The 14,710-nt window shown below is 36.8% G+C and overlaps 2 protein-coding genes across 2 annotated transcripts; both read left to right on the plus strand.

Moving 5' to 3' along the window:
- On the plus strand, positions 1–7,494 carry lgalslb (lectin, galactoside-binding-like b). Its single transcript, XM_084391793.1, has 5 exons — positions 1–276; positions 687–773; positions 856–944; positions 2,996–3,185; positions 6,208–7,494. Exons 1-5 carry the CDS (start codon positions 244–246, stop codon positions 6,349–6,351), a joined length of 543 nt encoding a protein of 180 aa, XP_084247919.1. The 5' UTR covers positions 1–243; the 3' UTR covers positions 6,352–7,494.
- Positions 7,495–10,881: 3,387 nt separating this feature from the next.
- echs1 (enoyl CoA hydratase, short chain, 1, mitochondrial) lies at positions 10,882–14,124 on the plus strand. The gene is made up of 8 exons (XM_084391961.1): positions 10,882–11,025; positions 11,354–11,551; positions 11,645–11,772; positions 11,861–11,960; positions 12,073–12,177; positions 12,264–12,383; positions 13,393–13,460; positions 13,548–14,124. The coding sequence occupies exons 1-8, from the start codon at positions 10,935–10,937 to the stop codon at positions 13,611–13,613; spliced, it is 876 nt and encodes a 291-aa protein (XP_084248087.1). The 5' UTR covers positions 10,882–10,934; the 3' UTR covers positions 13,614–14,124.
- Positions 14,125–14,710: the final 586 nt, after the last annotated feature.

The following is a 14,710-nucleotide window of genomic DNA, read 5'->3' on the forward strand; positions in this document are numbered from 1 at the left end:
GCAGATTAGGTTCATATGGAGGCTGGATTAACCTCCACCCGTACGATAATCCGCGTCAGCATATTTCTTTCTCAAATAGAGACAATAGAGTTCCTTCTTAATTCGTTAAGAGAATTTGTGTTTGTTTTATCATTTACTTCTTGAACTTAGACACCTTGCAGCTCCCTGTCCAGTCTGCCACGACACTGACAGATTCCTAAACTGGACCGCCTTTGATAAGCATCCTATGGTATTTTGTTCAAGATGGCGGTGGCGAGCATGGAAAAGGACGCGATAGTAAGTCACAAAAACCTCTAAGATTTTACAATTCTTCAGTTTCTCATAACGTAGTCATTGTAGTTAATAACAGTATATTTAATACGAAGCGCAGTGGAAATCTGGATGCATCATGAGAGATGACCGTCCTCTCTCATACCCAGTTGAACAAAATCATAATGAGTTTGTGTAAATGTACTGCAGTGCATACGTTGTAAATCGCAATTGACAAATAATATTTCGAGCATTATTTTAGCTCTGGTGTATTTGGTGCACATGCTGTGTTTAAAAAAAGATGAAGATGCAGTGAAGGCGTGTCGGTTTATTGTTAAAACCCTGCTTGTGCATCTGCATTACTCGCTCGTGCTGTATTTCATCCTGCATCTTTAAGTGCTTTTTAAACTTGTAAATCTTCTCTTTCTCATTTGAAGAACACCGAAGATGATCTTCACCTTAATAATTCATTCGGAGATGCTGGGATTATCTCCCCTGATAAAGAAGACATCTCTCGTATTCTGGTAGAGTAATGTTTAAAAGCAGTCGTTGTTATGCTATAGTTTATGTGACATTGATGTTTTTTCCCTATATCTGACATACCAGACAGTTCCTTTCAGTGGACGGATCAGAGGTGGGATGAGGCCTGGGAAGAAGATCATTATAATGGGCATCATTGATCCAGAGCCAGACAGGTATGTTTTCATATTAAGATTGCACATTTAAGACTGTATTCTAGCATTAGTAAATAGTTACATCAGACACAAGCTCTGTCTCAAAACCTTGTAAGTTTCCTTAAACAGCATTTTCTGGTCATCATGGGCCCATATATGGAACCATAAACTAACGTTCTGGGAACCAAAACTAACATTCTGGGAACCATAAACTAACATTCTGGGAACGTTAAGAAAACTTTCCTGGCTAACCAAAAACAAACCATAAAAAATAACATTCTGGGAACCATAAACTAACGTTCTAAGAACGTTCTGGGAACCAAAAACTAACGTTCTGGGAACCAAAAATTGTTAGCTGGGTATGTACTTAAAGATCATGGGGTGTACAGTAGTACATATGAAAGCGCTATATAAATGCCTCATTCATTCATTCATTCATTCATTCATATGCTGTCCAGATTGGCAGCACTATGTTTTGAGTACAGCTTTGGGTTGTAGATCTCCTCAAGAAACGCACTGCATGGGTGTGTGCACTGTTTAGGGTTGATGGGTGTTTATATTAGCTGTTAAGGAAACAAATGTCAAAACTGTGAGAGCATTGGGTGTGTCTTGGAAACGTTTTAGTATGCTGATGCAAATAATCAGTGGTAAATCACAAGGGTGTTATTCAGCCTAATGTTCAGCCTGTATGACTGTATATTACACACACACACAAATATGCATGTATATAATAATTAAATTAAGCATCCAGGTATAATAAGGAAGTTTATCTTTACAGTAAGCGCACTAACAGGCATGTACGATATTAAAACCTTAGTATGGGCAAGGCTGAAATTATAAATTTGTGATATACTATTTATAAATGTATACCATTTTGTGTTATAACACTACTGTTCAAAAGTGTGGGACAGATGAGATGAAAGAAGTCTTTTATTCTTACCAAGGCTGCATTTATTTGATACAAAAAATACAGTAAAACAGAAATATTGTGAAATATTATTACAATTTAAAATATCTGATGTCTAATTTAAAAATGTAATTTATTCCTGTGATGCCAAAGTTGGATTTTCAGCATCATTACTTTGTCTTATTACAGTCTTCGGTGTCACATGATCCTTCAGAAATCATTATAATATGCTGATTTGCTGTTCAATAAATATTTCTTATTATTATCATTGTTGTAAACAGTTGTATTACGGTTTCCACAAAAATATTAAGCAGATTCTTCTTTGATGAATAGAAAGTTTAAAACAACGGCAGGTGTTTGACATAGAAATCTTTTGCAACATAAATGTCTTTACTGACACTTTTGATTAATTTACTGCATCCTTGCTGAATAAAAGTGTTCATTTATTTTTATTTTTATTTTAAATCTTATTTACTGAACCTTTAAATGATAGTTCAGGTGTTTAATATTTGTTTAATACTAGTACCAGAGGCTTTTTGTAGCACTTTACATTTATTCATTTGGCTGACACTTTTATCCAAAGCGATTTGCATTGCGTTCGGGGTCTAGTAGTTTAGCTCTAGTAGTTGAATGTGCTGGTCATGTTTTTGAGAGTATAGTAATGGTTCCTGGCATGAGGGCGATGGAGTGGTTTGTTATCTTGATGGTGTCGTCTTTACATTGTAATTATACAGCTTTTTTTAACTAAATTGCACATTATGGCTCTGATAAATAAATGGTTAAGTGATACTAATGTGTAATTTCAGCTCTGGAATTTAGCCTTTGTAAACAGCCTGCTGATCCATTAGGAATGCTCCGTGAGTCTCAGTCAGTGTGATAATGGCTGCCGACGCAGGCCTGAATCACTGTGAATTCATGTAAAATGGATTCATGCTATTTCTCTGTAATATTTGGCACATTAGCACACAGTTTGTAATGCTTCATCATGCAACACTTGTCATATTTTTATTAACACTAATGGCAAGTCATATGGTTATGCTGACATACTGAACATATTACTAGTGAGGATGAATAAATCTTGAAAACAGAAGATAGATAACTTTAGATGTAGAAGTGACAAAACCCAGCTGTTTACATGCTTAATGTTTGGTTTTGTTTTTCACAGCTTTGACATCAGTTTGAACTGTGGCCACAGTGAGAAGAAAGATGATGAAGAGCTCACTGATGTGGCCCTTAAACTCAGCGCACGATTCACTGAAAGGCAGTTCCTGAGGAATGCCAGAGTCTCTGGGAAATGGAGTGAGGAGGAGGCACCCATAGCTTACTTTCCCTTCATCCCGGACCAGCCTTTCAGGGTAATGATCTGAAACACTGACATCTACATGTTCTCTAATCTGAGATCTCTAATCTGCACAAAGCATGAGTTCAGGGTTGTGTCCAAAACCGATGGCAGCTTCCTCCTTGCCCAGTCAGTCAGACTTAACAGATACAGATATTGTATGTATGCTGTACCACCTTCAGACACTATAATGTGATAACTAATGCAGTAGCTCACTATAATGTGACGTCTAAAGCAGTGGCGTGTAGGGCTGTCACTTTACGTTCGAAAATCGATTGCACAATCGATCGGACCAACCAACGCAAGTTTCGAAAACGAAAATAGGGAATCGATTTTAACGGTCTTTTCTCGGAGTGCATCCAGCTCGTCACGATACGCCCGCAGCGAACGCGCGTCACACAGCAACTGCAGGCTCTGACAAACACGCATAACAGCAAATTATACTTCTGCATAATGTGTCTCTTTTTACAACAAAACTGTGAATTCTGCCGGTATGCAGACACAGATTCGGACTACGCGTTTACAATCGCCATTTGTTTGACATTTCTAATCGTAAGCACAGCCATGTTGAAGCCTGCAGTAATGTTTTTCATTTATGTTATGGCTTATTGTTTTTCGAGAATGTTGCACTCCTGTTTGTCATTGTGCACAAAACTTCACGCCAGTAAATCATCAGGAATATTTGCTGACTTGTGCGCGTCTCAAGTGCCCTCTTTACGTTCGAGCTAATGCCTGTTAGTTGTCCGTGGATTTGCCCATATTTGGTGTTTAAAATGGAAATGTCTTTAGACATGGAAAATCGATTTTACAATCGATTCAATGAACACTTATGTCTCAGAAATCAAACAGGATTTTTTTTCAGGGTTTCACAAAATGAAGTTTCATGTAACAAAGTTCGGGAGGAGCACGTTCAGGTAATCAACCAATCAGCACAAGAGGAAGCTGGTATAAATAAAGCCTTTCCTCACCTTCAGTCTCATGACAAGTTTCTCAGCTTCCCTCCACCACCCCATCACCTCACACTCGGCTGGGTCTACCCCAGTATAAGGGGGGAGTACTCTGGGTTCGGGCCAAATTCCGAGCTCGGAGCCCTCCCCTGGACAGCAAGCCAAATACGCATAAATACTACATCAGATTTCATGTACGTGTGAACTCGTGAATCACATCGTGAAATAAATGTTTTTCTCCAAAACACGTTGGCCACAATTATTGGCACCCCTAGATTTTTTCAGAGTAAAATATCTCTGAAGTATATTCCCATTAATATTTAAAAAACTAGGAACATGAAATTGTCTAGCTATGACTTCTTGTTTCACAGGAGTTTAAATATGAGGAAACACGCAGGCCAAATTCCCTAAATCATCCATTACAATGAGTAAAACCAAAGAACATAGTTCTGATGTGCAGCAGAAGATTGTTGAGCTTCACAAAATAGAAACTGTCTGTATGAAAATAGCTTAAGCATTGAAATTTCCCATTTCCACCATCGAGGCAATAATTAAGAAGTTCCAATCAGCTAAAGATGTTACAAATCTGCCTGGAAGAAGATGTGTGTCTACATTGTCTTAATGCACGGTGAGGAGGAAAGTTTGAGTGGTCAAAGACTCTCCAAGGATCACAGATGGAGAATTACAGAGATTAGTTGAGTCTTGGGGTCAGAAAGCAAAAAAATTATAATCAAACAACCCCTATATCCCCACATGTTGTTTGAAAGGGTTTCAAGATATATCCTCCTTGCTCATCCAAAAAAAAAATCCAGCAAATTCAGTTGTCAGACATGACTGGAACTTTAAAAGGGAGCAGATCTGAAGAGATTCTGTATGAAGGAATGGTCTCTGATCTCTTGTCAGGTGTTCTCCAAACTCATCAGGCATTATAGGAGAAGACTCAGAGCTGTTATCTTGGCAAAAGGAGGTTGCAAAAAGTATTCAATAAAAGGGTGCCAATAATAATGGCCAATGTGTTTTGGAGAAACAAAAAAAAATTCATAATGTGATTTACCCCCCACTTTCACTTCTTTTTCTTCAATGAAAGGTTAGATTTTTGGAATTTTGAAGATAAGATCAAAAGGATAAAAAATTTGATTAATTTTTTACAGCCATCTTTGATCATATTTACCAGGGGTGCCAATAATTACAACTGTATATATATATATATATATACACACACACATTATTGTTCAAAAGTCTGAGTTTAGTAGGTTTTTTAAGAGATGTGTACTTGTTTTCAGCAAGAATGCATTACATTGATCAAACGTGACAGGAAACGATTTTTATTTCAAATATATGCTGTTATTTTGAACTTTATATGCATCAAAATATCGTGACAAAGTATCACGGCTTCCAAAATATACTAAGCAGCTAAACTGTTTTCAACATTAATAATAAGAAATGTTTCTTGAGCTCCAAATCAGCATATCAGAATGATTTTTGAAGGATCATGTGACACTGAAGACCGGAGGAATGGCTGATGAAAATTCAGATTTGCCATCCAAGAATAAACAACATTTTAAAATATATTGAATTAGAAATCATAGAAATCAGTTATTTTAAATTGTAATAATATTTCACAGTATTACTGTATTTACAACTAAATGCAGCCTTGACAAGCATAAGAGACTTCATTCAAAAACATAAAAAAATCTTACAGAGTCCAATCTTTTTAGTGGTAGTGTCAATACAATATTGTCATTTTGTAGTTTATTTTTCCCCAGAAAGAATGCCTGTTTTTTCATGTGGGTTTATTCCTTTATAATAGGCAATTACAGAATTATTCTGTATGGCAGAGAGTTGTACGACCAAAGTGAGTAAAGATACTGGAAGATAATGAGTGCTTATTTTTTGTAATTGGGGCTGAAGGCGAACCAAAAAAATGGGTCACTGTTTCCAATTGTTGAGCTGAGATAAGCAGTCATGCAAAGTCAGACAAGCACTTCCTTTCAACACACTGTCCACAATGAGTCTCAGTAACTGACAAAGGATTCTTTTGATTTGATCTTATTTCACTATTTCTCCCCTCTCCTTTCCCCATTTATACAGATTGAGATCCATTGTGAGCACCAGCGTTTTAGGATCTTTGTGGATGGACACCAGCTGTTTGACTTTTATCACAAAGTAAAGTCTTTGCTGGCCATTAATATGATCCGGATAGTTGGGAGTCTTCAGATCACCAAGCTTGGCTAAGCAAGCACGCCTGAGCACGCTCCAGAAAGGACTTCTCACAGGTGAACGCGCGCACCTGTGCATTTGCCACAGGCAGTGAAGGCCTCTGGGCCGCAGCTCACACAAAGACATCAACTACATCTGCATTTTCACTACTTTTGCCCTCTAACCTCTCATTGGAGTGATTTCTGAGTATTGTATCATAACAGGTTGGTGAATGGTTGCATTGTCAGATGTGTGTTTTCCAGTATCCTTGCTTCACTTTGTAGCTTATTTGTTTAGCTTTGATCATTTTTCAGGGATCGCACACTTTTTGATATGCACTCTGTGGCAGTACCATACTCCACTGGGATTTAGCTGCTCTCAATAGACACTGCCAATGTAGTCGTGCTTGTAGTCTAGCAGTGTAGTTTCAAAATGATCCAAAACTCAGGAAATCAGATAAAGTTGATTTACTTTACATTTTATTCTGATGACAAAAATGCTCTAAATTATTATCATTAGATAGGCTGTCTTGACATACTTTGGCTGCTAGAATACAGGAGCTCAGATTCAGCATTTGCCGTTCCATCTGGGTTTGATTAGCGTTAATTAATCTCAGTCATTTTTTTTTTTGTAAGGAAGATGTTATTTGATTTCCAAATTGTGTAGCAAGGGTGTATGGCAGACATATTTAAATAGCATACATTTCCCCTCCTGTATCTATTCATTGCAACTATTAATTTTTGGGAAATATAATATGTCGCACTGAAATGTTGTAGAATGTCACATTATATTTAACTTGAGGTTAAGAGAAAGGTTTTATTTTTGGGAATGAAGTACTGAAATTTGATCATCCAGTCATGCTCTTCCAAGCCAGCACAGTATTTAAGAACGACTGTATAATGTAAAAATCTTTGGCAACCAAACTGACAAATTACCGCTTTTGGACACAGATGTTTATTTAGATTTTTTGGGAGGAATGACTTCAGTGCAGTGATTTTTGCACACACACACACGGGGAAAAAAAAAGGGCCACTCCATCGGTTTACGCTTTATTATAAAGCATCTCGTAAAAAAATTTCTTGAATGTACTGTCATCCACTCATAGGCTTCATTAACTTAGCAGTGGATGTAAAGTTAGTGTCCTCACAGAAAAAAAAAAAAAATTCCCTCCTCCTCCTCCTACTCCTCATTCTTACTCCTTGTGTCACTCTAAATATAAACGCAGAAAAGGGTCAGCATTTTTCCTGTGTTCAGCCATGCTTTTTGCCCCTCTACCCTACACACCTACAATGCTCTCCTCTCAGTTGTGTCCTGCTCCACCTCCACATGTAGGACTGAATTAGTGATTATTATTGGTACTAATTACATTACATTACGATACCTGAGAAACGATTCTTGATTTGCAATCATTTGCATGACATGCATAAACTACCATTCAAAAGTTAGGGGTCAGTAAGATACTTTTGAAAGAAGTCTCTTATGATTACCAAGGCTGTTTATGTGGTCATATGTATATGTAATTTCTTCCTGTTATTGCGACGCTGAATTCTCAGCAATCATTACTCCAGTCTCCAGTGTCACATGATCCTTCAGAAATCATTCTAATATGCTGATTTGGTGCTGATTATCATGTTGAAAACAATTGTGCTACTTAATATTTTTTTTATTTGAAAAATACATCTTTTGTAACAAATGTATGTCATTGTTGATCAATTTAATGCATCATTGCTAAAGTATTAATTTCTTAAAAACAAAACCATACTGACCACAAACTTTTGAATGGTAGTGTGTGTAGTACTACGGTCATGTCAACTGTTGTGTTGATAAATGTGCCCTGTTCTATAGTGAAGAAGCAGGCTATGCTTCTCATCAGTCAGCATTTATTCAGGTCAGTATTGTAATATTTTATAATATTTTACTTACTCTTTGTGTCCTGGAACACATGGGAACCGAGGCAGTGATGAATGAAGTTGATGGGCTGCTTTTTTTGACGACTTTACTGGCCTTTCTACTTGACTAAATGTCATGTGATGGAATAATGCTATTATTTGCCAGAGAGTACTTAACACCAGCCAGAAACGATCTGCTCCCATCAGCGTTTGGGTTAGAAATGAGTATTTATCGACTGCAATAGGGAACTGCTCTATTAATGATCCTTAATGTGTTGAGTGGGTACTCCTGATAGAAAACTCCAACTTTAATAACCTATTGTACATTTAATGTGAAGTAGGCCATTTTTACACTCTGAAAATCTTGGCCGATTTTCTCTGCAACCGTTCATGTGTTACAAACTCATATAGAGTTTATTTAATGAGAATCGGTTTTGCAACACAAGCAGTGTGGTTCTTGACCACACACCCATCTGACATGTTGTGTCAAACACACTTTGATATGACACATCTAGCAACCTGGTCATCAGGACCAATACGATACACTTAACAGTATTACTATTTAACTGCTAAATCTGTAAGTTGCTTCATTTTGTCTGGTGCTGTTTTAATGTTGACCATTTTGAGCATCGTTTGGTCTCTGAACAGTGAGTGTGTGAAATTGAAAAATGGGGAGGGAGAATCTGTATTTAAAAAAATAACAGGTGAGAAAGGGCATATAAGGAGAGAATGTCAAAAGTGTTGACTGTGCTGTGAGAATCCTTAGATAGTAATAGATTTTGTTAATGTATTTGGCAGACTCTGTTATCCAAAGTGACTTACAGTGCATTCAAGGCGTATATTTATCAGTATCAGACTCCCTATGATCCTTCTAATATTCCCTATTACAGATGCCAGTTCTAATGCTTCCATTTTTATTGATGTTTCTTGTCTTGTATCTAAAAATAAATTAACAATCTTTCAAACTGGTTCACATTTATGAGGGTTCAAAATGAATGTCTTGGATGTAAACTATTCTAATGAAGCCTTCGAATTTTGGATGTACATATACTAAACAAGTATATGGCCTATGGTAACTGGCCTCTATATGCTTCATTTTTTATGTTGTTTTTTTGTTGTTGTTTTTTTGCTACTGCAATAATGTCTAGTCACTAAAGAGAGTGTTTGATTGTGTATGTGATATTTAGTTTTGAGTGTTCACTGGTTACCAATTCTAGTTAGCATGGTACGTGTTTTTGTTTTTTTTACCTCTTTGGGATATTCAGAGCTTTGCTTTTAGACCCTAATACGTCAGTTCTTTTATTTGAATACTATTTCTGAGGTGTATGATTGTTTCTAAAGTGGCCCATTATTTACAGCTAGTTTGTGATGTTGGATGTAGTTGTACAGTCATTTTTATGAGTTAAAATCAAGACCTGCAGAGTTGGTTTAGTGTGCTTTCAAAACTTGGTATTTATCAGAAATGTGCCTATTGAAATACACTGTTGGTGTTTGGAATCTAAAATTGAATTCTTACTAATGACTTACACCAACAGACTTACATTTTGAGTTGCACTTATCAAGTAAAAATTTCACTTTTCTTTTTTGTAATATAATGCACCTTTTGTGTGGGTGGTTAAAGAAAGTGTTGTAATTGAAATAAATCAAATAAAACGAACAATAAAAATTTGCCAAGGTACTACATATTTGCCCTCTAGAATACCCTGTAAATATGCTGATATATATGTTACACCTAAAGAGTAACAATTGACTGAAAAAAACATGTGTGGATAAAAATGTGCATTACAAATACCTAAAAGTATACCAAAATGATTAATACTATTTTGACATTGCTATCTGGATAAACTGTTGATACATGAATGCATTATTGTGTGTTGGTTTTACAGGCAAGATTGAGTTATTTCATGACTTTTGTAACCTTCATGAGTTTCACTGCTTTTCTAACTGATTTACAGAACAATAAATCAATCCTTACAGACTTTGAAGTCATTTAATGTGTCCTATGTTAGCACTTAACATAAAGCTTCTTTAAAACTGCTTGGCAGTTTGCCCGTTCAAACAAAACTGAAGACCATGAACAGCATCAAACTCTGTAAATGCTGTATATTGCAAGAATAAAGCGCCCTCTGATGGCTGGTTTCTTCTATGGGAGAAATAAATATATCAAGAATTAATATCATTAATACACATTTTTGACTGCAATAAGCATGACGTTTTTTTGAGACCATAATTAGCATTACCCTCAGATCATTCCTTACGTCATGATGATATGCTCAACGGGCAATACAAACGACAGTACGTTTTGCACAAAGTTCATTCACAAAAGTGACCAATAGAGGGAGATATACGCCCAAAAACGTGCCATAGGTTGTTGCCTTTATTTTCAATCTAATCCTTGTTTTAAAACTAATCCAAGTATTAAACAGGGAGTAAAGGGAAAACTTAACACGTGTTCGTACATATTTATGTAGTTTACGTGTTGTTTTAACACTAAAAAGATATTATTAATTCCCCTTTGAGGTGGTTATTATAAAATCCAAGTATAAAATCAAATAAAAGACGTAAAAAAAACCTCGTTTTCGGTGGTCGAACGACAACGGAAGAGGGATTTTGTAATACAATATCTGGCATCCTGATTACGGTGTGACGTCACTCTTGACAGCCAATCAACGTGCCGTGGCGTGGCTTCATCATCGTCGCAGCGTTACCGTTGACCTCGCACAACCAACCATGGCGCTGCTCTGCAGATCCACAGGGTTACTTCTCAAAAACTGCAAACTCCTTCCCTCTGCGTTAGCAGCAACCAGGCAATATAGTTCAGGTAACAGGAACCATGTCTACTTAAAAGTAATGACTTCCTTTTCAATGTCAATCTCGAGTTTTGCTTTGTTTGGAAACTTGCGTCATTTGCCTGCTCTGGTTCTGTGACTGCTTGTTTTTGTACCTGCAACTTTATAATGGAAACACCGACCTTTATGGAAGCTGCAGCTACCCTTCTGTGTGCTTGTTTACAATTGAAACATATTTTAAAATAAGAATAGGAATATACATATAATAAAGAGGTGATGCATTTGACAAATCAATTCTGTTTTAATAATTAAAAAAATTGCATTGAGCTAGTTTGACCCCTGCCCTCATCTCTTTTGCAGGTGGCCAGTATGAGTACATACTGGTTGACAAAAAGGGTGAAAAGAAGAATGTCGGTTTCATCCAACTGAATAGACCAAAGGCCTTGAATGCTCTTTGTGATGGGCTTATGATCGAGGTGGGCAAAGCCCTTGATGCCTTTGAGGGTGACAGTGAAGTGGGAGCAATTGTTGTCACAGGGAGTGAAAAAGCCTTTGCAGGTGTGAAACTGTCAAAAAAGAAATTAGTTGAGCGTGTTATATTGAATTCCTTTTAACTCGTCGTATGTTGTATTAACACTTTTGCTTTGATAGCTGGAGCAGATATTAAAGAGATGCAGAATCGAACCTTTCAAGAGTGCTATGGTGGAAACTTCTTGGCACATTGGAACAAGGTTTCAACAGTCAAAAAGCCTGTTATTGCTGCTGTCAATGGGTTTGCGGTAGGTGAATGTTTTAAATGAATCACTAAAAATCCTGTTTAAATCTTAATTCCCACTCAAGCATAAACAAAGTTTTTGTCCTGTCCAGCTTGGTGGAGGATGTGAGTTTGCCATGATGTGTGACATAATCTATGCTGGGGAGAAGGCACAGTTTGGACAGCCAGAAATCCTGCTCGGGACCATTCCTGGTACACTAACACATCCGTTTTTTAATTATGTGGATTGATTGTTGCAGAATAATTATGAACGGCAATATTTAGCTACGAGGTAGCTGTGATCACATGATTTCTTTGGCTCCAGGTGCTGGTGGCACTCAGAGGCTTACAAGAGCTGTGGGGAAATCCCTTGCGATGGAGATGGTTCTCACAGGAGACCGAATCTCCGCTCAGGAGGCAAAACTCTCTGGTTTGTCTTTCAAACTTACTGTTGCGCTACAGCTTCTTTCTTCTTCTCTCAATTCAATACGTGGACTAATGTAATCATCTCTATAGGTCTGGTAAGTAAAGTATTTCCTGTGGATCAGCTGGTTTCAGAAGCGATCAAATGTGGTGAGAAAATAGCTGGCAATTCCAAACTTGTCTCTGCCATGGCAAAGGAAGCTGTTAATGCAGGTAAGGTATTAAAGGGATAGAAGCTTTTATGTTGAAATTTATTCTGCTCATGTTTCATGAATGAGGCTCACTGACTTTCAACATTAGGTTCATGCGTCCAGATCGGGTTTAAAAAATACATATTCATAGCGGAGCCCTGGAGCGCAAAGCAGCCATAGAACTGCAGCACAAGCCTGTCCATTTTCCTTCTCAAAAACAAAAATATGTGAACAAGATTGTAAGTTTTGGGCACTTGTGATCCATATACAGCAACTGCTGCAGTATTTCAATCACTAGAATTAAAGGGCTGATCAAGCAGCAAAGGCTGAGTGCGAACCAACACCAGGCTAAGGAGATGCTTTGCCATAATGGTGCAACCCACCCTTAAAGTGCCTTAATGTACTACTACAGTGATATTAAAATATCAAATTCAGTTTACACCTTTTTGATGATGCATGCTATATACAGGCGAGCAGATGAGCCCAAAATATAAACACAGCGTGGTTTTCGATTGAAATAACGCTTAACAAGAAACCTTGTGTTGCATTACATTTACATTTTACATTTTATTCATTTAGCAGACGCTTTTATCCAAAGCGACTTACAAATGAGAACAATAGAAGCAGTGATTGAAACTAACAATAGGACAACAATATGCAAGTGCTATGACCCTTCCCAGTTTAATCTAATAAAAAAAACTTTTTATTTTTTAAAGATAATAGATATAGAATAGAAGATAAAGTGTTAGTATTAATGGATCAGGTGTTGCCATTTATATTCTGTGTTCATCATGCCTGGGCAAACTATGCATCACCAATAAGGTGTATATTGAATTTGGTCTTTTAATATCACTGTCTTACTACATTAGTACTTACTACAAACCTGGTAAAAATGACTGGCGGGCAGCGGAGGAAAGCCTTGTTGTGCCCTCCAGGTGGGCGTTCCGATAAGCGTGCGACGTCACATGAAAACTGAATAGTTCTGTGCAGCCATTTAGAAATTGATAGTTTTATTTGAACTTTACTTACAGCGTTTGAACTGACTTTAGCTGAGGGCTGTCGACTTGAGAAAAGATTGTTCCATGCAACCTTTGCCACGGTGCGTCACTTTTCTTCCATTTATTCGTTTCTTTTTTTGAGCAAAAAGATTTCTACTTTCTTGAACTTGGTGTGTTCTCATTTTCAGGAGGACAGAAAAGAGGGCATGACTGCCTTTGTCGAGAAGAGAAAGGCTGCTTTCCAGGACAATTAAAATTCCAGTGGAGAAATATGGTGATATTTAGATTGTGATAAAATGGTGACATTTAAAATGCTCTACTTTGCCTTAATTTTCTTATCAAGTGTTTATGAAAAAACATCAAGATTTACAATTGGGCTGTCAGACGTGCATACCTGTGGTTCGCTGAGTTTAGCTTATACATGAATCATGGTCTGGTATTATCACTTTTAAATATTTGCTGATACACCAGAAAAGTGGAGGGATCCAGTACATTCTTATATGTAATTGAAACACTAAATAATGCATTGTAATATACATTTGTGCAGTGCGAAAGAGAAAAATGGCATTGCCATAGTCTTCTTAAACTGTTACTGTACAACTCGATTTGACTGTATGCTGATCTGGCCATGCTTTGGCTCATTCATTTGGAAATGAGGTGAGATCGCGCAATTACACTTTGTGCACTTTAGGTGGTGCTGTGGCTGTATTTTGATTTTCAGTCACTCTTGCCACTGGATAGTGGAATAAAGTCGATGTAGTGGTATTTTGTGGCGGTATTCTTTAAATTATATATTTGCTATAAATACAAAATCCTTTTATAAAAATGTTATATTATTAAGGGCTCTGATTTGTGGAGTGCAAAATAGTATTTTGAGGGATGGGAATTATAGTTTTATAAATAGCCTATAAGTGCTGCATAAATATATAGCCTACTTAAGTTTGTTTATTGACCAACAACAGGAATTACCATATCTTACTTTTTCTCAGTAACCAGGTCATCTTAAATATAGGCCTATCACTATGTCCAATGTGTTGAAGTTTTTTTATTTTTTTATTTTTTAGGACTATGATTTATAAATATCTAGCATTTTTCATCTTATTAATATGCGTTTTTTCCTGTTTATGAATATTATCTTAATAATTAGCTTTTTGTTTTCGTTTTACGTAAACCTAAAGGCAATTTATGAAATGTCATTGCTTTAAACCAAACTCAAACTTATTAATTATTGATGAATAACTGTAAATTTTCTAATGGCGCTTCATAATTACTTATCAGGTTAAAGAGCACTAGAGAACTTACAACCCGTTTTTACGCATTAAACACTGACCATTTTATGTGAAATACAGCG

Source organism: Rutilus rutilus (genome assembly GCF_951802725.1).
Source record: "Rutilus rutilus genome assembly, chromosome: 20".
Classification (NCBI taxonomy): Eukaryota; Metazoa; Chordata; class Actinopteri; order Cypriniformes; family Leuciscidae; genus Rutilus; species Rutilus rutilus.